Below are 27,357 nucleotides of genomic sequence, written 5' to 3' on the forward strand. Positions count from 1 at the left end.
ACAGGAAAAATTGTTTCTAACTGCACATATGACAATAAACACTTTGAATTTAAATTTAATGTAATCCTTAATCACCCCACCACCTAGCAATTGAAATGAATAAATGACAGACCTTTTTTACTCTTGGTTTCCACATTTAATTTAGTCTCCGTAAAATAATCACAGTCTGAGTTTTGTTTCCAGTGTTTATATAGATCTGGGTCCATATCCATGATTACCATCACTAATGTTGTTGTTTAGGTGGATCCTTCGTATTTTCCCAAGTCTTCCATCGTTTTGATGAGGATTGGTTTTCCGTTCTCTTCTCCCAGTGGTGTGATGTAAATCCTGCAGTTCCTTGTCCACGTCTTTAGAATCTTTCCTCCTTTTTTTATTTGGCGTGCCTTCCATGCGATGTTTGCATTTTTTTTTGTCAGGCTTTCATTAATAAAAACCTTAGTTTCCTTCAGCTTTCTTCCTTGCTTCAGTAGTTCTCCTTTGAATTTCATATTCGTGAAGGTTATTTTTACAGCTCTGTTATCATTTCTCTTTGGCAGGAGATGGCAGGAGTTGATGTTGTCAGGGTTCAGGACAATGTCCTTTAACTTCAGGTAGTCAATGACCTGTTGTTCAATCGATTTTGTTTCTTCGTCACTCGCGTAACTCCTGGGTTTTATCTTTAGGCCTGTGATGATGACATCTTTCTCTCTTTCCTTTTGTTCCAGCTGTTCAACCCTGGCGTTCAACAATTTTATCTCTTCAGCATTTCTTTCATTCTTTTCTTTCAGTACCTTTGCTTCGCTTTGTAGGTTTTCCAGTGAGTTTTCCAGCGTCTTTTCCAACGACTTTATCTCGGCAGATAGGTTTTGTAGACCCTCGCGTATCATCTCCTTGACCTCTTCCAAACCCGAATTGGGTTCTGAAGGGCCTCCCTGCGGTTTTTTCACCATTTTCCTTCAGTCTTGGGCCCAATTTTTCAGGCTGTTCAGCTGTAGCCAAGGTTGTGTTATCGGAGCGAATGAAAACACGTCTGCTCTCTCCAAAGACCAGAGATACTGACCCATTCACTCATACAGTGCTATCTATGTATTTTCTACAGTCTATGTATGTACAGGTGAAGGCCCCGCCCCCACACTCTGTGTTTATAAAGCAGCATGAGCTCAGCTACAGAGTGGGTGGGAGGAGGGTGGGCCATCCTCTGACCCTACGTCACCGTGGGGGGAGGAGGAAGTCAGTGTCCCGTCTATAGACACGCCCACTCATGAATATGCATACGTTGGATGTAAATCAGCCTGTTTGTGCAGAGTTGGTCAGAAAGTGACTTTTCAGAGGATAAAACTCTAGAAAACAGGAAAATAAACTAATATTAGGTTTTTGGATTTCTTAGAACAAATGGAGATGATGGTGAAAATAAATAGTATGATGTGTGAACTTTAAATCTTACCAACCAGGTTCCCATTCCTTGTTTTGATTCTGCTTCCTAACGATTCCCAATTCCGATTCTTTTAAGAGTCATGGTTAAAAAAGTGTACGTGTTTTAAACGAGCTAGCTAACTACGGGGGTTTCTGGATGAAACAGTCTCTCTATGAAATTTAATACTATGAACATTTTACTTTATATCTACTTTACAAGGAAGTTCTCACAAAGCTGTTTTCAAGTAGTAAAAAAATATCAAATCTATGAACTTGACTATAAATATCATACTTTGCCCCTCCGAAGGGGGCGGGGCAACCCTTGGGCCACGCCACATCCTAACAGGGGGTGTGGCTCAAGAAATCCCAGAAAATAGCTCATAAAGACACATGAAAGTGATCAGTAGATGCTTTGATGCTTTCCTTATGAATTAACTCTTAGGGATACATCAAAGCAATCACTGGATACCTCTGAGGAAGACTGACAGTTGGCAATGGAAACATGTCAGGAGATGACTTTTTTTTTTGAAAAAAGTAGTCTGAATAAATGAAACCTTAACATATCCTGTGTTTAATAATCTACTTTTGCAAATTTTAAATAAAAATACAAATGAATAAATTGACAGTTTAGACTTTAGAAACAACGTTAGCAGACTTCACTGCTCAGTGTGAAACATGTTTAGCAGCTGATTGCAGGTTTCCTGTTTTCACCAAGTGTTGCTTAATGTTACAGTAAGATTAGCACACTGTCAGGAAGTGACATTAAAGCTTTTAGAACTCTGACACACTCTCTTCTTCAGTGATACCTTGTTTTTTGGACCTGTGTGTGTTGTTCATCTCTCCCACTCAGAGCCTCAGGAAGCACCTCTGCAGGCTGAATGATTGGCTGCTTCTTCCCTTTTGGCTGTGATGAGACAAGGATGCCTTTGAGGATGAAGCTCCAGCTGCACCAACACAAACACTGCGTCTCTGTGTGGTCGTCCTGAGAAATGACAGCGAGGGGTTGAGGAGGAGAGGTGAGAAGAAGAGGAGGAAATTAGGATGATGGACCAGATTTTAGTGGAACAACAGTGGAATTACACACAGCAAGGATTCCCAGAGTACAAAAAGAAAAGCACAGTATTAACACCCAGAATAATTTTTTACATTATTTTAACATCATTTTATAACCATCATGAAAATATATGTAAGAAAAGCTACAAAATCCGTGCAAAATGAACATGGAAACAACATATCAATTTCATCAATGAAAACATTTCAAAATCAATAGCAAGACTGCATAAGTCTAGTTATATATATTAACAAAGCCTTTGTGTAATTTACTATTCATTCATTGCTTGATTTATTAAATTATTCATTCAATTGTGGTTTTAAAAAGCGAGAAATACATATTAATAATAAGGTTACTATGTGTTTAACTGAGAGAGATCAGCTCCAGCCTGTAGTGTGCATTTCAATCAACTAAACCAGGGTTTTTCAACCTTGGGGTCGAACCCCATGTGTGGTCACCTGGAATTTAAATAGGGTAAAAAAAATAGTGATTTAGAAAAACAAAAATCTGTTTCTTAAATGTAGTACTCAAAGCTGTGATTGTAGACTGACTTTGGCTGTGTTGTAAATATCATACTAACGTACAACTCATAAGTCTGACATCATAGTTAGTATGTAGTGTGTTCACATTAGATAGTATGAGAAGATTGATAGAAAAAAAACAACTATTTTAAAAATTTAAAACACAATCTTCACTTTCTCAAATATAAATCTATGTCAAATAAAACGCTCTATAACAATATCTGAGCTGGATCGAATAATCCTCAACCCTAATCCTTAACCCTAATCCTCAACCCTAATCCTTAACCCTAATCCTTAACCCTAACCATAATTCAGTAAAACCAAAATGATTAAAAAATTATTCTAGATTAAAAAAGTCTCTTTTGGGGGTCGTCACAAATGTTTGGAAACAACTCAACTAAACTAAACCTAAACTGAACCAAGATACATATATATATGTATATATACATATATATACGTATATATACATATATATGTATATATACATATATATACACGTATATATACGTATACATATATCTACATATATACGTATATATACATATATACACGTATATATACGTATACATATATCTACATATATACGTATATATACATATATACACGTATATATACGTATACATATATCTACATATATACGTATATATACATATATACACACACACATATGATTCTTCTCATTTGCTACACTTGAGGTCAAACCACGCCTCTCAACAATAACTCTGCATTGAAATGAGTTTAACACCTCGGCCTCTTTGGTACTGCATGTGTGACTCACACACACACAGACACACACACACACAGAGACACACGCACACACACAGAAACTGATGTGAGTTCCCCTATCAGTCAGAGCCAGTTCCTCCACCATCCATGATGCCGACACTTGTTTGTGTTGCAGAGACGGTGAATGAGGTGTTTCTGGTAAAACACTTACAACTCTTTAGTTTATTTTAGTTTTTTTTAAAGAGGAAACCAGCGTGGAGCCTGTTGCAGATCTGTGGTAGATAGAAGTCTTGTTCTTGTTCTTCAGACAAGCAGAAAACAGAGCGAGGAGGTGGAGTGACACTCACAAAGTGGTTTGATAAGCAGAGTTGAAGCCGTCTGTGGTGTATAAACACACAGAGAACAGAGGAGAACAGGTCAACCATGGAGCAGTAGCAGCACGCTCTCACATGCCTGATCCACCCTGGACCAGACACATCTCTGCCATGAACAAGCCCAAAAGGTAATAATAAAGTGTGTGTGTGTGTGTGTGTGTGTCAGTAGGAATGTGAGACGATGGTGGTGGTTTAGTTGAGTGTTTTTCTGCTTTGGTCTGTGGAGAACAAGCTGCAGCCTGAGTTCCTACATGTCAGAGCAGAAAATCAGCTGCTTCTTCTTCTGCATAATAATTCCAGCAAGATGATCTTTGTCTTCTTTTTAAGTGATATGTTAAGGGTTCCTTAATTTAGACCAGGGGTTCTTAACTGGTCTCACCCTGGGACCCACATTGCACTTCACAGCATGTCTGTCAAAAGAAAAAAAATCTTTCAAAATAAAAGACAAATCCAACATGAGAGAGATTAATAATTTATTTATTTTTGACCAGCTGTCCCCAACCCACCAGTTGAGAATCGCTGATTGAGATAACTGTTTCTCAGGAAATCTACTTTGATAAATGTAACTTTTATTAGTCTTGCAAAGGGGAAATTTGCAGAATGATCTCCTGACATTTTTCAACTGTCAACTGCCAGTCTTCATCAGTGGCATCTGCTGATCGCTTTGATGTGTCCTTTGATGTTTCCTTGACTTCTGAGTAATAATTCCAGTAAGATTATTTTTAAACAATATGTTAAGGTTTCATTTAATCAGATAACTATTACTTAGATCTCCTACTTTGATCTCCTGACATGTGTGGACTGTCCAGTCTCAGTCTTCTTCTTTCCTTTGAAGTTTCCTTGACTTCTGCGTCGTCTTCTTTTTTAATAATACATTAAGGTTTAGGGGCATACGGTGGCTTAGTGGTTAGCAGGTCCACTTCACGGCAAGAAGGTCCTGGGTTCAAGCCCTGAGGTGAACACTTTGTGTGGTGTTTGCATGTTCTCCTCATGCTTCCCTGACTTTCCTCCTGGTGTTCTGGTTTCCTCCCACAGTTCAAAAGACATGACTGTCAGGTTGAATGGAGTGAATTTGAGTCTGTGTTGCCTCGTGATGGACTGGCGCTCTGTCCAGGGTGTACCACCACCTAAAGCCCAATGACAGCTGGAGTTCTATGTACAGTTCTACATAATTATTAAAATATGCTTCATATTAAGCTTTCCCACATTTTAACATTTAAAAATAAATTAATCTTGGGGTACACTGACACAAAAAGGCTCAAACACCCACACAATAAATATTAAACCTTTATATTCATTGATTAGGAAGCCTAACAAGGTAATCAATAGATAGGAAATAAATTAGATAATAAATTTAGATTTTAATGTATTTTACAGCTGATTTAGGACATGTTAGCATTAGAGATGCTAACAGAAAGCTAACACAAGAGGAAGGTTCACTTGTATGTATGAATGAATGAATGAACTGTTGCAGGAGCTGCTGAGGGAAGAAGAAGGCGGGGTGTAGGGGGAGGAGGAGGAGCAAAGCTCAGGCTTCAATTAATCAATTATGGAAAGAAAGAGAGGAATTTACATAACCCAAAGGGAGGGGGGGAGAAAGGGGGGTGTTCCCCAAATGTCTCTGTTGGGATAAAGGAAGAGAGAGAAAGGGAGAAGTTAAGGAGGAAAAGGAAGTACGGAGGGTTTCCAGAAAGCAGCGACTGTGACACAACGACTTCCTCAAAATGACATCACGCATGTGCTTTAGTCAATATATTCCTGTAAGGCATGAAAAAAAAAACAGGAAACAACAGGAAAGAACTCATAATGTGTTGACGTCCATCATTGTTTTGTCACTATGACAACGATTAGGAGGGATTTAAAGTCACAAACATCCCCCAACAATCCACCATAAATACATACTCTATATTATAGATGTCTATGTATATGGCACAAATGGGCAACTAGAGGCACAACAAAAAAACACAAAATGAAATATACAAAATTACAAAAAATAAACCAAATTAATAAAAAATATCAAACAGGAGAATATTAAACAAAAGGAAAATAAAAACAAAAATACACAAACAATTTCAAAAACACATTAAAACACACACAAAAAAATGCACAAAATGACAACAAATATACACAAAACTTACATAAAAATATACCAAATAACAAAATCACACATAACAAAAATAGACAAAAGGACTAAAAATTTACAAAATTACAGAAAAAACCCACAACAAAAAATACACAAAATGGAGTAGTAATAGTAGTAGTTTTAGTAGTAGTAGTAATAGTAGTAGTAGTAATAGTAAATAAGGTAGTAGGAGTAGTAGTAATAGTAGTAGTTTTAGTAGTAGTAGTATTAGTAAATAAGGTAGTAGGAGTAGTGGTAATAGTAGTAGTAGTAATAGTAAATAAGGTAGTAGGAGTAGTGGTAATGGTAATAGTAGTAGTAGTAATAGTAAATAAGGTAGAAGTAATAGTGGTAGTAGGAGTAATAGTAGTAGTAGTATCAGTAGTAGTAAATAAGGTAATAGTAGTCGTAGTAGTAATAGTGGTAGTAATAGTAGTAGTAGTTATAGTAATAGTAATAGTAGTAGTTATAGTAGTAATAGTAATAATTATAGTGGTAGTAGAAGTAATAGTAGTAGTAGTAATAATAGTAGGAGTAATAGTAGTAGTAGTAATAGTGGTAGTAGTAGTAATAGTGGTAATAGTAGTAGTAATAGTGGTAATAGTAATAGTAGTAGCAGTAGTAGTAATAGGAGTAATAGTAGTTATAATAGTAGTAGTAGTAGTAATAGTGGTAGTAGTAGTAATAGTAGTAATAGTGGTAATAGTAATAGTAGTAATAGTAGTAGCAGTAGTAGTAATATTAGTAATAGTAGTTATAATAGTAGTAGTAGTAGTAATAGTGGTAGTAGTAGTAATAGTAGTAATAGTGGTAATAGTAATAGTAGTAATAGTAGTAGCAGTAGTAGTAATATTAGTAATAGTAGTTATAATAGTAGTAGTAGTAGTAATAGTGGTAGTAGTAGTAATAGTAGTAATAGTGGTAATAGTAATAGTAGTAATAGTAGTAGCAGTAGTAGTAATATTAGTAATAGTAGTTATAATAGTAGTAGTAGTAGTAGTAATAGTGGTAGTAGGAGTAATAGTAGTAGTAACAGTAGTAATAGTAATTGTGGTAGTAGTAGTAATTATAGTAGTAGTAGTAGTAATAGTAGTAGTTATAGTAACTAGTACAGTGCCCGTCGGAAGGATGCATTTATGTGGATTATGTGCATTTGCGGGTGCGAAATGTGGGTGCAATTTTCTTGGTTTAATTCTATGAGATATGAGCATGATAAATGTGTTTGTTGTTTTTGTTTTTTTTACTCACTTTTATATTTTTTTGTTTAGTGTATTTTTCTGTATTGTATGTTTTTTGGAATCATTATGTGTATTTTTGTATCTTCCTGTTGTGTTTTAGTGCATTATTTGTACAATTATTGTTTTTGTTGCCATTGTAGTGATTCGGGAGTTATTTTGTGTATAAATATTGTTTAGTTTTTGTTTTATTTTACTCATTTAGTATATTTTTATTATAAATACTGTGTGTGTGTGTGTGTCTACATCCGACTCCGTGAACGCGCATCAAATAAATAAATACCTTGTGTGTTACCGTGAATGTTTGAGACGCTGATAACAGAACTCCATAGACATTGTAGAGCCAATCAGAAAATTAAAGTATTATGTACAATTCGGCTGTCTTTTTTAAAAAAACAAAAATATTTTTTTACCTTTGAACCGAGTGGTCAGCGCTTAGCTTCCATGCACAGCACCACAGAGAATCTACAGTTTTCCAGATGGAGAATTGAACGGGTTGGAAACGTGTCTCTAATAGACTCACCAGTGTCTGATGGTTTCAAACAATCTATTCAGAGCTCCATGTTTAGGTCTAAACCATCTTCTTCTCTATCCCTCGTGTGTTTACAGCTCCTTAGCTGTGTCAATCAATCAATCAATCTTATCAATCAATCGTTATTTGTATAGCGCCAAATCATAACCAATGGTATCTCAAGACACTTTACAGTAGAGCAGTCTTAAGGACAGATTCTTCATTTTATGGATACACACATATGCATATATACGTATATACACATACATATGTATCCCACACCCAACATGAATTCATCATGGCGGCAAGGAAAACCTTCTGTTAAGCAGCAGGAACCTTGTGTGGATCCCATTCCTATGATGAACAGCCATCCACGTTATGCTGTGTTGGGTGTGTGCAGAGGAAAGGGTGGAGACAGAGTTGTTGAGACTCTGTAACTCCACACTGAGGATCCCACGGACCTGCAAGACAAAAGCCAGAAGGAGAACAGGAGCAAACACACAAGGGAAGAAGCAGACATAGAGGGAGTGTTTGAGAGAGTAATGGGACCCTCTCCGGTCCCTCTCTAACCTAAATGACCTCTCTCTTAACGCCCTCTCCAACCTCTCTCCAACCGAGCATGCCAGACCCCCCCCCCCGGCAGTCTATGCCTATTGCATCTTAATTATGAGCTATGAGCTGGTTCCTAGCTAAAAGCTTTACCAAAGAGGAATGTTTTGAGCCTAACCTTAAAGGTAGAGAGGGTGTCTGCCCCCCGAACCGTGGTTGGTAGATGGTTCCAGAGAAGTGGGGCCTGATAACTGAAAGCTCTTCCTCCTATACTACTTTTAGAGACAAATGGAACAACGAGTAGTCCAGCATTTTGAGAGCGTAGTGTTCTGGGGGGATTGTATGGCACTACAAGCTCCTTGAGATAGACTGGTGCCTGTCCATTTAGGGCTTTATAAGTGAGAAGAAGAATCTTGAATTCTATTCTATATTTTATGGGAAGCCAATGCAGAGAGGCTAATACAGGAGTAATGTGATCTCTTCTCCTAGTTTTAGTCAGTACACGTGCTGCAGCATTTTGAACCAGCTGAAGTGTCTTAAGCGACTTGCTCGGGCAGCCTGCTAAAAGAGAATTACAATAATCCAGTCTAGAGGTAACAAAAGCATGGACTAGTTTTTCGGCGTCGCCCTGAGACAGGATAGATCTGATTTTAGCAATGTTACGGAGATGAAAGAAGGCAGTTCTTGAAGTTTGTTTTATGTGAGAGTTGAAGGATAAATCCTGATCAAATAGAACCCCAAGGTTTCTAACAGTTGTGCTTCGTGCCAGAGTAATGCCATCTAGGGCAGTTAGGCTAGCATAGGTTTCTCTAAGGTGTCACGGGCCCAGTAATGACCTCAGTCTTGTCTGAGTTGAGAAGAAGAAAATTTTGGTCCATCCAGGCCCTAATGTCCTTTAGACAGGCCTCAAGTTTAGATAGCTGATTTGTCTCACCTGGCTTCATTGATACATACAGTTGGGTATCATCAGCATAGCAGTGAAAGTTAACAGAGTATTTTCCCATAACATTACCAAGGGGGATCATATAGATACAGAAGAGGATTGGACCTAGCACAGAGCTCTGAGGAACCCCGTAGCTTACTTTAGTGTACACAGAAGACTTATTATTCATGTGTACAAACTGGTACCTATCAGATAGGTAGGACTTAAACCAGTTTAGGGCAGTCCCTGTGATTCCAAGTAATTTCTCTAATCTCTCTAGTAGAATATAGTGATCTATAGTGTCAAAAGCTGCACTAAGATCTAATAAAACCAGCACTGAGAGTCGTCCTTCATCTGAAGCCCAGAGTAGATCATTAGTTACTTTAACTAAAGCAGTCTCTGTGCTGTGTTGAGCTCTAAAACCTGACTAGAAGTCCTCAAACAGGCTGTTGTTTTGAAGGAAGTCACAGAGCTGAGCCGCCACAACTTTCTCAAGAATCTTTGAAATAAAAGGAAGATTAGATATAGGCCTGTAGTTTGCTAAAGTGCTGGAATCAAGAGTAGGTTTTTTGAGAAGGGGTTTGATTACAGCTACTTTAAAGGACTGTGGCACGTAGCCTATTGATAGGGATATATTTATTGTCTCCAACAAAGATGGGCAGACCAGGGGAACAACTTCTTTAAACAGCTTAGTTGGGATCGGATCTGAAAGGCAGGTCGATGGTTTGGAGGATGAAATAATAGAGTTAAGTTCCTGAAGTCCTATATGTGTGAAACAGTTTAGGTTAGGCCTATTTACATTTAATGGTACAGCAGGCCCAGGTGAAGGCAGGGAGTGGCTAATTTTATCTCTAATCCTATGAATTTTATGGTTAAAAAATGTCATAAAGTCCTCACAGCTGAGGGCTAGAGGAATCATGGGCTCAATAGAGCTCTGACTTTGTGTTAGCCTGGCTACAGTGCTGAAAAGGTACCTCGGATTATTTTATTTTCTTCAATTAGTGAGGAGTAGTATGTAGATCGACTATGTCGTAAGGCTGTCATGTATTTACTATGGCTTTCTTGCCAGAGTATTCGTGACTCCTCTGTTTTATTGGAGCGCCACATTCTCTCTAATTTACGGGTTGTTTGTTTGAGTGTGTGAGTTTCAGAGCTAAACCACGGAGCTTTCCTCTGACGTTTAATAGTTTTTTCCCTCAATGGGGCAATTGAGTCCAAGGTGGATTTTAGTAGACTAGCAGAGCTATCGACAAGCAGATCCAGTTGAGAGGGGTTATAATTAATATCATAGTTATTTATTGGATGGTGCACTGAGTTTAAGGCAGCAGGAATGGCCTCTTTAAATTTAGCCACAGCACTATTGGACAGATTTCTACTCCTAACTATTTTATTGCACAGTGCGAGATCCTCTAGGATAATGTTAAAAGATATTAAAAAGTGATCTGATAGCAGAGGATTTTCAGGGTAGACTTTTAGTTCATTAATATCAAGGCCATATGTTAGAACAAGATCAAGAGTATGATTTAAACGATGAGTAGCTTCATTAATAGTTTGAAAAAAGCCAACTGAGTCTATTAGGGACATAAAGGCTGAGCTCAGGCTATCACTATCTTTGTCCACATGGATATTAAAATCTCCTACTATCAGTATTTTATCTGAACTGAGGACTAAGTTTGATATAAACTCAGAGAATTCTGATAGAAATTCAGAATAAGGGCCTGGAGGACGGTAAATTATCACAAATAAGACTGGCTGGAAGGTTTTTGATTCGGTATGAGATAAATTTAGAACCAGGCTTTCAAAGGAAGTGTAACTGGCCTTTGGTTTAGGATAGATTAGGAGAGAGGAATGATAAATAGCTGCTACACCACCTCCACGGCCTATGTCTCGTGGCATATTAGTATTTAAATGACTGGGAGGTGTGGCTTTGGTCGCACACGTGACTCTTGCTTTTACTCTTGAGCTGTGCAGTGAAGATGGTGCACTAGCGCCCCCTCACACCCTGAGGTCAAAAGTTGAATAGGTTTCATTTCAGGGCCGTCCAGAAGTGAAATAAAATTAAAATAAACATTTGGAAATGACCAAATTACTCCAAAATAACAGATACACACACTCGGGGTATTTGGAACCCGTTGACCGAGTTTCAGGTCGAACTGGCACTGCGTCAGGGAGATATTTGCTCCACATACACACACACACCTCCCTTGAATTATAGTATAGACTAGTACAGTGCCTGTCGGAAGTATGCATTCATATAGTGGGCACTTAAGGAGAGTTGTCAATTACGGGCATAATAATATACTCTGTAGCATTATAAAGGGGTATTTTGCAGGTGCAAAGTAAAATAACGTGTGCAATTTCCCTTTTTACATTTTTTGTTTTAATTATTGTTTGTTGTTGCCATTGTAGTGTTATTCTGGAGTTATTTTGTGTATTTTTTTATGTAGTTTTGTGCATTTCTGTTGTCATTTTAGTGTATTTTTAGTATAAATATTTAATTTTGTGTATATTGAGTCATTTTCATATTTTTGTTGTTTGGTGTATTTTTCTGTAATATATGTTTTTTGGAGCCTTTTGTACATTTTTGTGCATTTCTGTTGTTGTTTTGTGTACTTTCTGTATCAATATTGTTTAGTTTTTTGTTTTACGTCATTTGTGCATTTTTTTTGTATAATTATTGTTTTTGTTGCATTTGTAGTGTGATTCTGGAGTCATTTTGTATTTTTTTAGTGTAGTTTTTTGCATTTCTGTTGTGTTTTGTGAATTTTTTGTTTAAATATTTAGTTTTGTGTATTTTGAGTCATTTTCATATTTTTGTTGTTTGGTGTGTGTTTGGGGAATCATTCTAAATTCATACACACCAGTCCATCCACGTGTACCTGTCTAACGTTCACTAAACGTATCTATTGTCAGTAGTTGATGTAGAGGCAGGTGTGATGTTAGTGAAGCTGCAATAATCAGATGACCTTCACTATGTAACATGTAAACACTTAGATCTGACTGTAACACTACAGTCACTACCACCCTATGGACGGGTGTAGTGACACAGACTGTAACCGGACTAAATGGTGGTCCGTTATTCACTCAATACTCACATACCTGCACATATGTCACGTAGACGGTGATCGATAGTGAAGAACACCTGATCAATGTGTGTGTGTGTGTGTGTGTGTGTGTGACTATACCTAGACTCTAATCTCCTCCGTTGGTTCTCACACACACGCACCGCGAAAAAATGTGTAGCTTTCAACACAGCAGCCATTGCCGTCAATAACTTCCGGGTGAGGTCTGTCCGGTCTAAATAGCGAAAGGTCAAACTAACATGAAAATAAACGTTTTGAAACATTATCACCAAATAAGGAACAGTAAAAAGTATGTTTCCTCAAAAGAGAATTCCACGGGAGCTCACTACCACGCTACGGACGTGTGTCATGACATAGACTGTAACCGGACTAAATGGTGGTCCGTTATACAACTTCCGGGCTAGCGCCCCCTCACACACTGAGGTCAAAAGCTGAATAGGTTTCATTTCAGGGCCGTCCAGAAGTGAAATAAAATTAAAATAAACATTTTGAAATGACCAAATTACTCCAAAATAACAGAGACACACACTCGGGGTATTTGGAACCCGTTGACCGAGTTTCAGGTCGAACTGGCATCGCGTCAGGGAGATATTTGCTCCACACACACACACACACCTCCCTTGAATTATAGTATAGATTGTGGTAGTAGGGTTAGTGGTAGTGGTAATAATAGTAGTAGTAATAGTAATAGTAGTAGTAGTAATAATAGTGGTAGTGGTAATAATAGTAGTAGTAATAGTAATAGTAGTAGTAGTAATAATAGTGGTAGTAATAGTAATAATAGTAGTAGTAATAATAGTAGTAGTAGTAGTAATAATAGTAGTAGTAATAGTAACAGTAGTAGTAGTAATAATAATAGTGGTAGTGGTAATAATAGTAGTAGTAATAGTAATAGTAGTAGTAGTAATAATAGTGGTAGTGGTAATAATAGTAGTAGTAATAGTAATAGTAGTAGTAGTAATAATAGTGGTAGTGGTAATAATAGTAGTAGTAATAATAGTGGTAGTGGTAATAATAGTAGTAGTAGGAGTAGTAATAGCAATAGAATAGAATAAATCTAAGATTTAGATTTAACATTCATCATTTATTTTTCATGTTTACACATTTTTAACAATGATATAGAACATGTTGTTTTAAATGAAATAAAAATGAGCTAAATGTTGAAACTATAAAACAGTGAATAGAGTGGGACGAGCTACATGTGATGCTTTATGGAAATGAAAGACTGAACTGTATCATTCAGGTGTGATTTATTAGCTGATCAACGTATTGACAAAGATCTGAATCTTCATCTAAACTAAACTAAGCCGTGTGTAATAATCCGTCTGTTCTCAGAACGATGACGTTTTGGAGTTTGACCTTTTGATGACCTTCTGCTCACTTTAGGCTTTAGATAAAGAGTGTGAGGAAGAGGAGGTCTTAGGTTCACTAGATACAGTAGAAACATAATATGACCTGAAACTAACCTTTTCAACAGCTGTGTCATGTGGGACTTTTTGTAAAAAATCCCATTGTTGCAGCTCATCTGTGTGCGTGTGCACGCTCAGAGCACACAACAGCTGATCACTTCCTATTATTCCTTCAATGTGTTTCAGATTAAACAGAATAGATACCTGCAGCTAAGGTGATTAACCTTAGACACTTATTTTACACCAATTAAACCAGGGTTTTTCAACCTTGGGGTCGTGACACCATGTGGGGTCACCTGGGAATAAAATTAAAATAAGGTCACCTGAAATGTCTAGTAATAATGAAATAAAAAAAATACTTATTAAAATTATATTTCTTTATTTGAAAAAAAATATTTTTTAAAACGTATTTATATATTTTGCACAAGTAAAAAACCAATACACATCACAATTATAATTATTATTCTCCACCACACACAATTTCAAACAATTGTACTTTCACTTTTTCAAATATGAATGTAGTTAAAATAAAACGCAGTATAAAAATACCTGAGCGGGTTCATATTGTCACTATTGTGCACTAATAATGGTTATTCTGTATTTTTAACAAACAGGAAACAAGTTTCCAGGGGTCGCCATAAATTTGTGATATAAAAAATAAAAATGGGGTCAAGAAAAAGTTTGGGAACCACTGAATGAAACGCAGATGTGATTTTCAGAATAACATTATAAATCCCATTCTGTGTCATACTCTCAGCTTTATTCCTACTTATTCAATTAATATGTTAAGGTTTCATTTATTCAGACATCATACGATCAGCAGACGCCTCTGAAGAAGACTGGCAGTTGACAGTCGACAAATGTCAGAATAAATGAAACCTTAACATATTATTCAAAAAGAAGACAAAATGAACTTGTTGGAATTATAAATCATTTTGCTTGTTCGCTAGCGTCATTTAAATATCTGTCCCCGCCAGCAGGGGGCAGTAACTGCTGACTCATGATAAGTCATGTTATCTGGTAAAAGCGTTTGGTTTGTTTGGACACGTTCACACCGACACGTGGATCTGAGCTCAGATTAACTGGAAACTCTGCTCGGTTTGAACAAATGTGTTCAGACGAGACATAAACTCTACTTGGGTTGAAAACATTGATCTATGACGTTAGATATGTTACAAAATGATAAAGCTTGTAAAACGTGATGTATGCAAAAATGTTTACTTGCATAAATAATCCAAACGTGAAATGAATTTAATGTAAAAAAAAAAAATGATGGTTAAAAATGTGAATCTGTAAAGTTGAAATTTAAACCATAAAGAAAATATTCACACGTATGATCTGAATGTGAAGTTGCAGAAAAATATTCATAAATGTGTAAACTAATATTTATGTTGATTCTAAAATAAACATTTAGAAACAAACCACATTTAAAAAAACGTGTACATTTTGTTACTTTTGACCAGATTTACAGCAATATTTGTGAAATTAGTGAAAGTTTGTATCTTGTAAAAATACAATGTCAATGTTATATCTAAATGTTGAATATCAAACCTAAATGTTACATTTAAATCTAAATGTTACATTTAAATTTAAATATTAAATCTAAATGCTAAAAGTTAAATCTAAATATTAATCTTAGTACTTCCAGTGAATTTGTATATTAGCTAAATATTTAGTTTCACTCATGACATTTAGATTTACATTTAACATTTAGATTTCAAACTGAATTTTTGATATTTAACATTTATAGATGTACCATTTAGATATAACATTGACATTATATTTAAAAAATATCACATATTTTACAAATATTGCTGTAAATCTGGTCAAACATAACATTAAAAAAATGGTTTATTTTACCATGCGCAACTTTACAATTGGCACCCCATAGATCTTTACACAAATGTATTACTCATACATACTGTCCTTTACAACCACAACTGTGTCAGATTATTTTTCACGTTTGAATCCGTACTGTTTGAGTTTGCAACACATTTTGTGAGACGTCTGTTGTAAAACATATTTGTACCTGTAATGACTTGCTCTCCTGTGTGTGTGTGTGTGTGTGTGTGTTGACCAATCAGAAGGGACTTGAATTAGTAGGTGATTTACACGACTCGTGTTTTCGCTGTCATTTTTACTTTCTCTTGCGTGCCAAATTGGGAGCTTTAATGGGCCAGATTTGGCCCCCGGGCCTTGAGTTTGACACGTTCTCTATCAGCTCATGGAGAACAAGGATCTGTTAAAGGAGAGAGAGCGTCACTGACTCGCTTCACCTTTGCTTGTTGTTTGTTTCCAGTTTCTGTCACACTTTATAAATCATTTAAAGTTATGCTCAATGTCAGATGAAAAGTGTCTGAATGAAGTTAAGATGATCAGCACGTACGTGTAAAAATATATAAATACATCAGTGATGCTGGGATCAAAATGAGTTAATAAGTCTTTTTAGTTCTTAACGAAGCTTTGAGCTCAGTTTGTTCTTCGTGGTTTAAAGAACGTTTACAGGTTAACGCTTCATAAAAGTCACGCTTCACTTGTTTTTTGGTATAGTAATTAAAAAGACATATTTAATATCGTATTAATGTAATTCAAACGTAAAATCATAATAGTTTGGATTTATTAAGGTGAAAAGTGACTTAAAAGGATTAAATAAGTATTAAATATTAATATAATTATCACCAAATGAAAATATATACTAAGGTTATATATAACATAAGGTCAAAGCTATAGCCATGAGATAAAATTCATGTGTCGAAATAAAAAGTCATAATTAAGAAATGAAACGTTGTAAATACCAGATAGAAAGTCATCATTAACAGATAAAAGTCATAAATATGAGATAAATCATCTTAATTATGTCTGCTGGGCAATTAATAGATATTTTAAATACACTGAAAAAAGAAAACTGTTGTTACAACATAATAAAATCATTGAAAGCGGTTCCACTAAATAAAGTTATGTTTTGACAACATAAAAAAATCACGTGCATATTACATGAATTACATACGCTATACTCAAATAATATTTTCATGATGTTTTAACATATTATTATTTTGTTAAGCTTTAAAAATATATACATGTTAATTGAACATAGATCTATCATTAAATAACTCAAATTTTATCATTTAAATTAGATTTAATTTTAAAATGTATAACTATATAAAATATTTTATGTTAGTTTAAAAATGATCTTCTACCACTAAAAACTAGTTTGCAAAAAAAGGGATGGAAACAAAATATCTTCAACCACTTTTAATCCACAAATGGATTTCAGTCAAAAACACAATGACATGAAACAAAAAAGCATTGCAAAAATTGCTGGATTACAATTTTTTTTTCCTTAGAAAACATTGCACATGAACATTGCATTTCTTTCCATATACGGCTACAGGTATGAACGAACAAAATATATGACAATATGCAATACTGTGCATGGAAACAGGTCTTCAACTCGGATCATTTAAACATGATGCAGTACTCTGCAAACAGATACATTTAAATACTTACAGGTTAAGAACAGTGCAAACAAAAATCACAGCACATGACATCAAGTTCTTTGAACAGTGAAGTAAACGATACTGACATCAATATGTGCAACATTTTAAACATTGTAAACTGGGTTTTACCCCCAAGGATTGGCATTTTCAGTCATTCATGGAGTCTGTTCTTGAGCACTGGAACCTTTTTTGAAAGAGTGGTGCCTTCAAGCTCCATTAGGATTTTTTGAAACACCTCAAATGTATATTTGAGGTAACGAGGGTAGTCGAGGTTTAATGCATAATTTAAACCAAACAACATAGCAACAGCAAGTGGAAAGTTGTCCACCTGCCGCAAAACCACCTGACCCTCGATCACAACGCCGATGTCACCTGGCTTAGAGTTGCAGTCTGGTTTCCGGATGTAAATGCCAACAGTGGTCTCCTCCATTTGTCTTCAACTGGTTTCGTCTCCACCCTTATAAACACGTCAGAAATAAGGTTCAAAATAAATATCGATACTACTTTTACTGCTTTATCGTTTGTAGAATGATCTCGAGAGTGATGAATGTGTAATGCATTCCATGTTTTAAATGTGCAAGGGCACTCTAAAAGAGTACACGGATAATGGCTTGTACGATGTTTTAATTTATAGTGGTTTAATAAAGCCAATCTACCTGCAACTGCCACCGAGCACAGTTTACACTATTCACTGTTGAAAAAGAGAGAAAAGAAACAATGTCATAAGTTTTAATAACAGAAGACATACTCACCACAACTACAGAGCCTCTCTATGGAGAACTTTGAACTAAATTTGCCAGTTCTACTGGAAATAGGAATCTGTAAGATATAACATCACGCTACACTTCAGACAATAAAAAAAAACTAAAAAAAAGATATTCATCAAATATACACAATTATATTTGCTTAGTGTATTTAAACATCCATCTTAACATCTAGAGCAGTGGTTCCCAACCTTCTTTGGACCATGACCCCATTTTAATATCACAAATTTAGGCTTTTTCCGAGAATTTTTTATTTAATATGTAATACAGAACTACTAAGATTACTGCAAGAAGTAACACAATGCACCAGCTCAGATATTTTTATACAGTATTTTATTTTTTTATTATTTTCTTTCATCATTCCTGCTTTATGAGCTAATTTTCTATTTGAGAAAGTCAGGGTATAGGATACAGTTGTGTTTTTATTTGAAAAATAATTTATTAAAACTTAAAAATATTTTTTATCAGCTATTTTCATCAAGTACAAGACATTCCAGGTGACCCCATTTAAATTCCTGGTGACCCCACATCGGGTCCCAACTCCAAGATTGAAAAACACTGATCTAAAGCTTTTTGATAAATATCTGGCTTAACAAACATGACGATGAGGTAAAATAAGACTGGCTGTGTAAAATATTATTTGTCAATTTCCCGCAAACAAATTAAAAAAAGTAAAAAATAATAATTGAACAAATAAATATCAAAAATAACATTCTACAATTTTATTTATTTCCCCCCCACCAAAAAAAAAGAAAACAAAAAGAAAAAAGAAAAAAAAGAAAGCATTCAAACTAGTGAGTATATAAGCCAGCTTCCTTAAACTTTACATAACCCTAACTGACTGGCATAAAACAGATTATCAATAAAAATAAATAGTATAAAAGTATTTCCTGCACTAAATAATTCGCTAAAGGGTCGTAACGAACAGAAGTCACGTACGGAACAGTTTGGCACAAAAATGCAAAGCGTTACTTATTTTCTTATTGTCACACGAGATGAAACACGTTATGTAACAAATAAATGTTGGTTTTAATCTGACGTTTCTAAGGAAGCCCAACATGGACAGTCCTGGAGTCCTGAGGAGCAGACGTTTGGTGCAGAGGAGGAGGAACACCTGTCCCAGTCCTCAGGACATCAGCCGGGCCCTCGAGGGCCCCAGCTCCGCCCCCAGCGCCAGCGCTGCCAGCCTGGACGAGCTCCTCCAACGCTGCCTCAACTGCTTCGGTCAGTCAGTAGAACATGGTACGGCGTTATATTAATGCCACAACTCTGTGAGCAATAAAATCAACTTTGTATGAAAAAGAACAGAATTCTACATGAGGAGGGAAAATTATTCTCCTTCAGCATAAACAAATTAACTCAATCAAAACAGGTTTTTGCATGAGAAAAATGCATTTTTGCGGAAGAAATAAAAGTAATTTTGCTCCAGCAAAAAAAATTATAATCAAAAACACATTCAAAAAATTTGAGCAAGCAAAATAATATTATTTTATTAGGACGTTTTTTTTTTGTTTTCTTTTTTGCAAAATCAAGAAATAACTAATTCTACTCGATCAAATAGTATTTACACACTAGCAAAAATTTATTTTTGCATGAGAAAAAAATAATTAGCACAAAAATGTATTTTGCACGAGAAAAAAAAAAGGAATTTCAGCATGAGAAAAAAAAAAAATATAAAAAAAATAAAAATTATTCCCTTACATGTTTTTTAAACCGGTCCCAGTTTGGACCAGTGTAACCATGGTGATCAGATTGGTATGGAGAGTAGAGTTGAAGAGAGAAAATTGTAGCACAAATATAACGCCATAGCAGGGTTATGTAACCGGTGTCTCTGTGTGTGTGTGTGTGTGTGTGTGTGTGTGTGTGTGTGTGTGTGTGTGTGTGTGTGTGTGTGTGTGTGTGTGTGTGTGTGTGTGTGTGTGTGTGTGTGTGTGTGTGTGTGTGTGTGTGTGTGTGTGTGTGTGAACGTTCCAAACAACCAGGCTTTGTTCTACAGGCCACACATTCCCATGATTCCCATCCAGGTTAAAACTAACAGTGACATAATCTGACCAACGTTTACAGCCATCGTTGAATGAATGAGTCCAAGTTACGAGGATTAAATTATGATCAAATGCAAAATGATGAAACACACAATATAAATATAATATAAATACACTGTTTCATAGCCGACATATTTTGAACATTTAGCTCATTTTCCTTTTATATCCGACAAATTCATGTAAAACAGCAAGTTCTATATCATTGTTAAAAATGTGTAAACATGAAGAATACATGTAAATGTTAAATATAAATGTAAAATTGTAATATAAATGTTAAATATAAATGCTGCGATGGACTGGAGCCGTTCATGGTGTGCCACCTATCACTCTATGATAGCCAGAAATAGAAAAAGAAGCAAGCAGGTCAGAAAAGGGATGGATAGATAAAAATAAATGTAAATGTTAAATGTTAAATTGGTCACCAGGTGTAAAGCTAAATGTTTAGAAATTATACAAAGTGGGCATGTCAATGCCTGTCCATCACGAGGCCCCGCCCACACCCCCAACTGCAGCTCAGTGAGTGAAGAGAGGGGATTGCTCCAGACTGACAAACTCAAAAGAGCTGTAATGACTAGTGTATGAGCTGCACATTCATATTTAACATTTAGATGTAACATTTATTTTCATGTGTACACATTTTTAACTGTGATGTAGAACATGTTGTTTTACATGAATTTGTGTCTCAAATGAAAGAAAAAATGATCTAAATGTTATAAAATATGGGGCTACATTAGTCGCTCTCACTAATCCTGCTGCTGTGACTGTGTTTCTGACAGATTCTGAGGGTAAACTCTGTAGTCCCAAAGGCTCCCAGTTGGTCCACATGACCCTGATGATGCACAGCTGGATCGTGCCCTCACAGATGTTTGCTCAGAAAGTTCTCGCCCTATATCCTCCTCTGACGCTCTGCTCCCAATCACACTATTTTTGACCAAATATTCACATTTTTCAATGAAAACTATAATTTTGCACCAAATATGTAGTTCACACCATGAAAAAAGTAATAATTATGTAAAAGAAGTCATTACTACTAAAGGACATTATTTTAGAAACAAAATTATATTTACATACAAAGCCAAAAAAAGTTGGAATTATATAAAAAAAAAGGTGATACATTTAAAGTTATAATTCTGAAATGAAAAGACATCATTAAAATATTAGTCATAAATAAATATTAAATTATTACAAATACTGTATATATATATTTAGGTCAAATGTATAACCATGAGATGAAATTCTTATTTTTTAAATAAAAAGTCAAAACTCCAGATAAAAATGGTAAATAGACATGATTTATATAGAGCTTTATCACCACTGAAACAGTCTCAAAGCTTTACATATCAGCTCATTCACCAGTGGGACAGGACTGACATACAAGGCACTAGTCGACCACTGGGAGCAACTTAGGGTTCAGTGTCTTGCTCAAGGACACTTCGACACATAGTCAGGTACTGGGATCGAACCCCCAACCTCTCGATCAGAAGACGACCCACTACCACCTGAGCCACGGTCGCCCAAAAAGCATAATTATGAGATAAAAAGTGTGAAATATGAGATGAATGGTAATGTATCTCACATCTATGCCTTTGTATCTCATATTTATGATATAAAGACCTCTTGTGAATTTTTCTTAAACACAACAAAGCTAAAATCACATCCAAAATATAGATAAGTTATTTTTCTAACTGTAAAAACCACAAAAAAAAACATTTTTAACAAAAAATGTAAGAAATTCAAATGTAAATTGTAAATTTAAAAAAATGAAGTCATACATTAAATAAAATACAGTTTTCTGTCTTGACTATAGAGCGTTAATCAGATCTGGTTTAATCCATGTTTGGTTCTTAACTCTTTCACACGTATAAAGATTGTCCTGCAGACAAGAGAGGAGTGAGGACGCAGATCTGTCACCTGCTCAGGTGAGCAAGCTATAAAACGGCCACAGCAAAGCTGAGTCATCAACTGTGAGGCCACATGTTCATGTTGATGAGTCAGCAAAAATAAAGGGAAACGCTTGAGGTTTATATTCACTGCATTTTCACACACATCTTGTTCAGAACAGGGGCGTCAATCATTATATTGTGATGTTAAATACAGACCAGTTTGATCTGAAGTGGGACACATTTTATACAGAAAACCAGTAACTTCAACAGTTCCATAGTTTACACGTCTATGTAGACATTAAACAGTAAATATGTAAGAAACCAACCATATCTAAACAATAAGTGACAGATATCAGTCCCAACAGGGTCTACACTTTACATTCCCTAGATTTTATGACATATATAATTATATATACAGTACATATATATTTATGAATTATGTCATAATTTAAGGAAAATTAAAGGATTTTGTAAAAAAAAATGTAGTTTTTTCAACTGTTTAGTAAAAAAAATGATAGCATTCATGTGATAAATAGACTGCACATATAGTTGAGTTTAATTTACGGAATAATTCATCATTTTTACTTTCTGCTGCGGGCCGAATTGGATGGTCAAAAGGGCCGGATTTGGCCCCCGGGCCATGAGTTTGACACATGTAGTGTAGTGTGTAGTACGTTAGTGTGTGATTTCAAACACAGCCTTTAACCTCATTTTACCACAAAACACACTGGAGTGTAAAATAAAAATAAAACGCACCCACAGACCATGACTGTTCCATAAAGTCATTATAATGTAAACATGTGTGTGTGTGTGTGTGTGTGTGTGTGTGTGTGTTTCCAGGCTGTGGATCAGCCAGTTCCCGGCTGTGTTTGAGACGGACCCTCTGCTGGAGCAGACCATGGGGGACCTGTGGACGCTGGTGCGCTCTGATGGAGAGGAAACACACTCGCAGATCGTAGACACGCCCTGTCTGTGAGCAGCGTTGGTTTCATGTCCTTATTCAGTGGAATATTAGTTCACTTCTTTCTCTCTCACTTTCCACAGCTTTGTATTGATTCTATTGAGTTAAAGTGAGGGATCATCAGTAGGATGGATGGATGGATGGATGGATGGATGGATGGATGGATGGATGGATGGATGGATGGATGGATGGATGGATGGATGGATGGAGCACAGTAAAGCACAGCAACTTAGGCCCCGTTTACAAGACAACATTTCAAAGTAAAATGTTAAAGTTCTGTCTGTTTACACGGTAACAGCGTTTAGGTGCTTGGAAACTTTTCTTTAAAACAAGTTCTGATGAACTACGGCCTGTGGAACGTATGAATAGCACAACCACGTTCCTGAGAATTCAGTCAAATGACTCGGTTCCACTGATTAAAAAAGGTCTGATAAAAACTATAAAATATCACATTACAGCCTGATTAAGGAGCATTAACGGAGGAGACATCTACTCCATTACCCTCGTAATGGGCCACATTTATATATTGGTTAGGGACCACCAACTGTTCTAATATTTCAGTTAGGGTTAGAGTTTTTTTCTTGTGGGGTCCCTTGGGGCCCCAAATCAGAAATCTGGCTTGGAGCGTGGATGCGTACACATCTATAGATTATAGCTACCATTCATGAATAACAGAGAAGTGATTTTAACTGGTGTACACAACAAGAAGAACAAAGTGAGGGGTGTTAGGAGTCCGGTAGCCCAGAGATGTTTTTAACACAGACTCTGGTTGTGTCAGAGAAAGACGCACAAATGTTTGCTGAGGAGGTGAAAGGAGGCGGTCCTCTGGTACATGAATAAATGATGGTTGTGAAGCTGTGACGTGTAGACAGCAGCTCTCTGATAAGGTGCGTTCACACCAAACACGACTGCAGTGACTCTGGAGACGAGATAAAAATCTAAATCAATGTCAATAACATCCAGTGACTCTGCGTCACTGTCACTCAAAGTTAAAAATTTAACACTTTTAGAATTTTGAACAAGCGTCTTCGTGTCACGACATCCAATCAGAGATGAGTTTCTCCCCAGGTCACGCCCCCTGCTGTGATGTCACTGGAGTAGATAAACTGATGAAACGTGGATTGATGAAACGGAAGAGAAAATAGTGCCGATTAAAACTGGAGGTATGAATATTTTTAATGGGAGGTTTTGTGATGTAAATGAATCAAGCTTTCAAACGCATATCTCTGTTTTTCTATTAAAAACGCACAGTTTTGTGGCCCCGGAAACTAACCGGGACTACTTTCTTGACCAACTTCAAATGGCCAGAACTCGGACCAGGGAGGTGACCACTGAGTGAGACAATGTGTATGCACTATAGTGATGGTGAGGATTGCATACAACGTCATGTCTTAAATAGGCCAACTATCCCTTTAAGGTCACACGCCTAACGTGACATCAGTGACATCAGTGACTTAAATCACCATCGATGAGTCTCTTTGAACATCGTGCTTTACTAACAGAATATAAATTACTTTCTGAAGTCGCATTCGGTGTGAACGCACCCTTCAATCTCAATCAATCAATCAATCTTTTATTTGTATAGCGCCAAATCATAACCAATGGTATCTCAAGACACTTTACAGTAGAGCAGTCTTAAGGACGGACTCTTCATTTTATGGATACACACATATATACGTATATACTAGGGATGTAACGATTAATTGTAAGGTAGTTAAAAATCGATTCATAGGTATCACGGTTGATATCGTTTTTCTGAAAATTGAATCGCAGTACTATCCACAAGTGTAGGCGGCGGGCGGAGTCTGCTAATACTTTCTTTCTGGCTGCCTTCTACTCTTAAACATGTTAATAAATGATTCATTACCCCTTTAGCACGAAAGAATATCTGTAATATTACTTGAATATCTGTAAAAGTCACGTTTTTCTATTAGCTCTGTCTGCTAGCATAGCTTCTCTTCTTCACTGCAAGATATCTGCATGCCAACTGACCACTGTTACCAGCGCCCTCTGCTGGTCCAAACAAATATGACGTAAATCAGTGTAATCACGTTTTTTTTTTTTTTAAAGTCCAATTATTAAGGCACAAAATACATTTTCAGTTGCACTTTTAAAAAGAAAAATAACTATTATGCAGTTTTACATTGTTTATTATAGAATCAGAATTTAAATTAATAGGCTTCATTTTCATTTGTATTATTCCTTTATTTATTTCATTTAAGATTTATTTTTAGTTAAATTGCATTGTTTTGAACAGTTTATCAAGGGATTCTTTTGACAATGAAAAATAAAAGGAAAATAATACAGTATTTTCTAGTTTTTTTCCCAAAAAAAGAAATTTGTCTACAGTCCCATTTTGTAAAATAAATCGTGAGAGAATCGTATCGTGAACCCAGTATCGTGAATCGAATCGGGAGTTGAGTGAATCGTTACATCCCTAGTATATACACATACATATGTATCCCACCCTTAAAGAAAGATGGGCTTTATTGGGGTTCAGGTCATTCTGTGGGTCTCAGGTTGGGTCAGGTCTAACTTTAAAGTTCAGATTAAAGCTCTACTCTTGTGTTCAGTCTGTGCGTGCTCTTATTTTAGTTCATTACAAAATCACACCGCCATCTATTGGCCTGGCATGTTTACTACACGTTTGTTATGTTTGTCTAACGTAAACAAACATCATTGTTGTGCGAATGACAAACTTTGTGGAAACAAAAATAGAAGCAAAACGTTGTCGTGTAAAACAGGGCCTGAAATATTGCTAAAAATGCAGAATCAGCAGAATAAGTGTAAACGTGTGTGTGTGTCACAGCAGCCCTCATGTGAACGTGTCCCAGGCTCCGTCGCCCTCGGTGAAGAAGAGGAAGGTTTCTCTGATCTTTGACCACATGGAGCCGGACGAGATGGCCGAGCACCTGAGCTACCTGGAGTTCAAGAACTTCTGTAACATCTCAGTGAGTGCAGAGGAAAACACAGGAGAACCTCCTCCATCTTTAACCACCTGGGTTCATATCTTTATGCTGGTGTTGTGTGCGTCCCGTGTTCCAGTTCCTGGACTACCGCAGCTACGTGGTGCGAGGCTCGGTGAGGGACAACCCAGCCCTGGAGCGCTCGGTCATGATGTGTAACGGAGTGTCTCAGTGGGTGCAGCTGATGATCCTCAGCAGACACACGGCTCAGCAGAGAGCGCAGGTCTTCACCAAGTTCATCCAGGTGGCCCAGGTAACAGCTTCACCAGTCTTCAATGATCCTCCACTGTTTTTATCAATGTGACTTAAAACCTTTTAACTGTCTTTATTAGTAGATTTATGTCTAATAAACACTATTATTATTCACCATATTCATTTATCCACTTTTAAAATAAGACTACTTTACAGTTTTAGTGTTCCTCCATCTTTAAATCATGTGATTGATGATGTCACACGGCCCCACTGCCTGTAAACATCCCATTGTTTTCTATTGGAGTGAAACATTCAGCCTGATTTATAGATTATTTATTAGATTTATAGATCATTTAGTAGCTTTTTAAACATCATTTAGCAGCTTTTTAGATCATTTAAAAGTAGGGATGTAACAATTAATCGTAAGGCAGTTAAAAATCGATTCATAGGTACCACGGTTCACATCGATACTGTGAAAATTGAATCGCAGTACTTTTTTAACCAGCAGAGGGCGCTATCTAGAAGCGTAGGTGGCGGGTGGAATCTGCTACTACTTCCTTACTGGCCTCCTTCTACTCTTAAACATGTTCATTAATGATTCGTTACCCCTTTAACACCGAAAGAATATCTGTAATATTACGTGAATATCTGTAAAAGTCACGTTTTTTTATTAGCTCTGTCTGCTAGCATAGCATCTCTTCTTCACTGCACTTAGCTGCATGCCAACCGACCACTGGGTTACCAGCGCCCTCTGCTGGTCCAAACTAATATCTGATGTAAATACAGTGAAATTACTGGGGTTTTTTTTAATCCAATTGTTAAGACACAAAATACATTTTCAGTTGCACTTTTAAAAAGAAAAAGAACTATTATGTAGTTTTGCATTTTTTACTATAGAACCAGAATTTAAATTAATAGTCTTCTTCTTCATTTGTATTATTCCTTTATTTATTTCATTCAAGATTTATTTTTAGTTAAATTACATTGTTTTGAATAGTTTATCAAGGAATTCTTTTGACAATTAAAAATAAAAGGAAAATACAGTATTTTCTAGTTTTTCAGTCATCATTTGTCTACAGTCCCATTTTGTAAAATAAATCGTGAGAGAATCATATCGTGAACCCAGTATCGTGAATCCAATCGTATTGGGAGTTGAG

At 36.2% G+C, this 27,357-nt stretch overlaps 1 protein-coding gene across 5 annotated transcripts in view; it reads left to right on the top strand.

Annotated features, from left to right (window-relative positions):
* The first annotated feature begins 3,784 nt into the window (after positions 1–3,784).
* Positions 3,785–27,357, top strand: part of rasgrp4 (RAS guanyl releasing protein 4) — a 35,099-nt gene continuing 11,526 nt past the window's right edge. The window contains exons 1-7 of one of the 5 annotated variants that reach the window (XM_028465353.1): positions 3,785–4,192; positions 19,205–19,398; positions 20,975–21,086; positions 22,058–22,117; positions 22,922–23,053; positions 25,852–25,993; positions 26,088–26,261. In XM_028465353.1, coding sequence (XP_028321154.1) covers positions 4,140–4,192; positions 19,205–19,398; positions 20,975–21,086; positions 22,058–22,117; positions 22,922–23,053; positions 25,852–25,993; positions 26,088–26,261 — 867 coding nt within the window. In that variant the 5' untranslated portion in view covers positions 3,785–4,139. The remainder of the gene's footprint in view (positions 4,193–19,204; positions 19,399–20,974; positions 21,087–22,057; positions 22,118–22,921; positions 23,054–25,851; positions 25,994–26,087; positions 26,262–27,357) is intronic. The other 4 variants (XM_028465354.1, XM_028465356.1, XM_028465355.1 and 1 more) reach the window with 4 other exon arrangements.

The sequence above is a fragment of the Gouania willdenowi genome, chromosome 13 (genome assembly GCF_900634775.1).
Source record: "Gouania willdenowi chromosome 13, fGouWil2.1, whole genome shotgun sequence".
NCBI classification, from domain to species: domain Eukaryota; kingdom Metazoa; phylum Chordata; class Actinopteri; order Blenniiformes; family Gobiesocidae; genus Gouania; species Gouania willdenowi.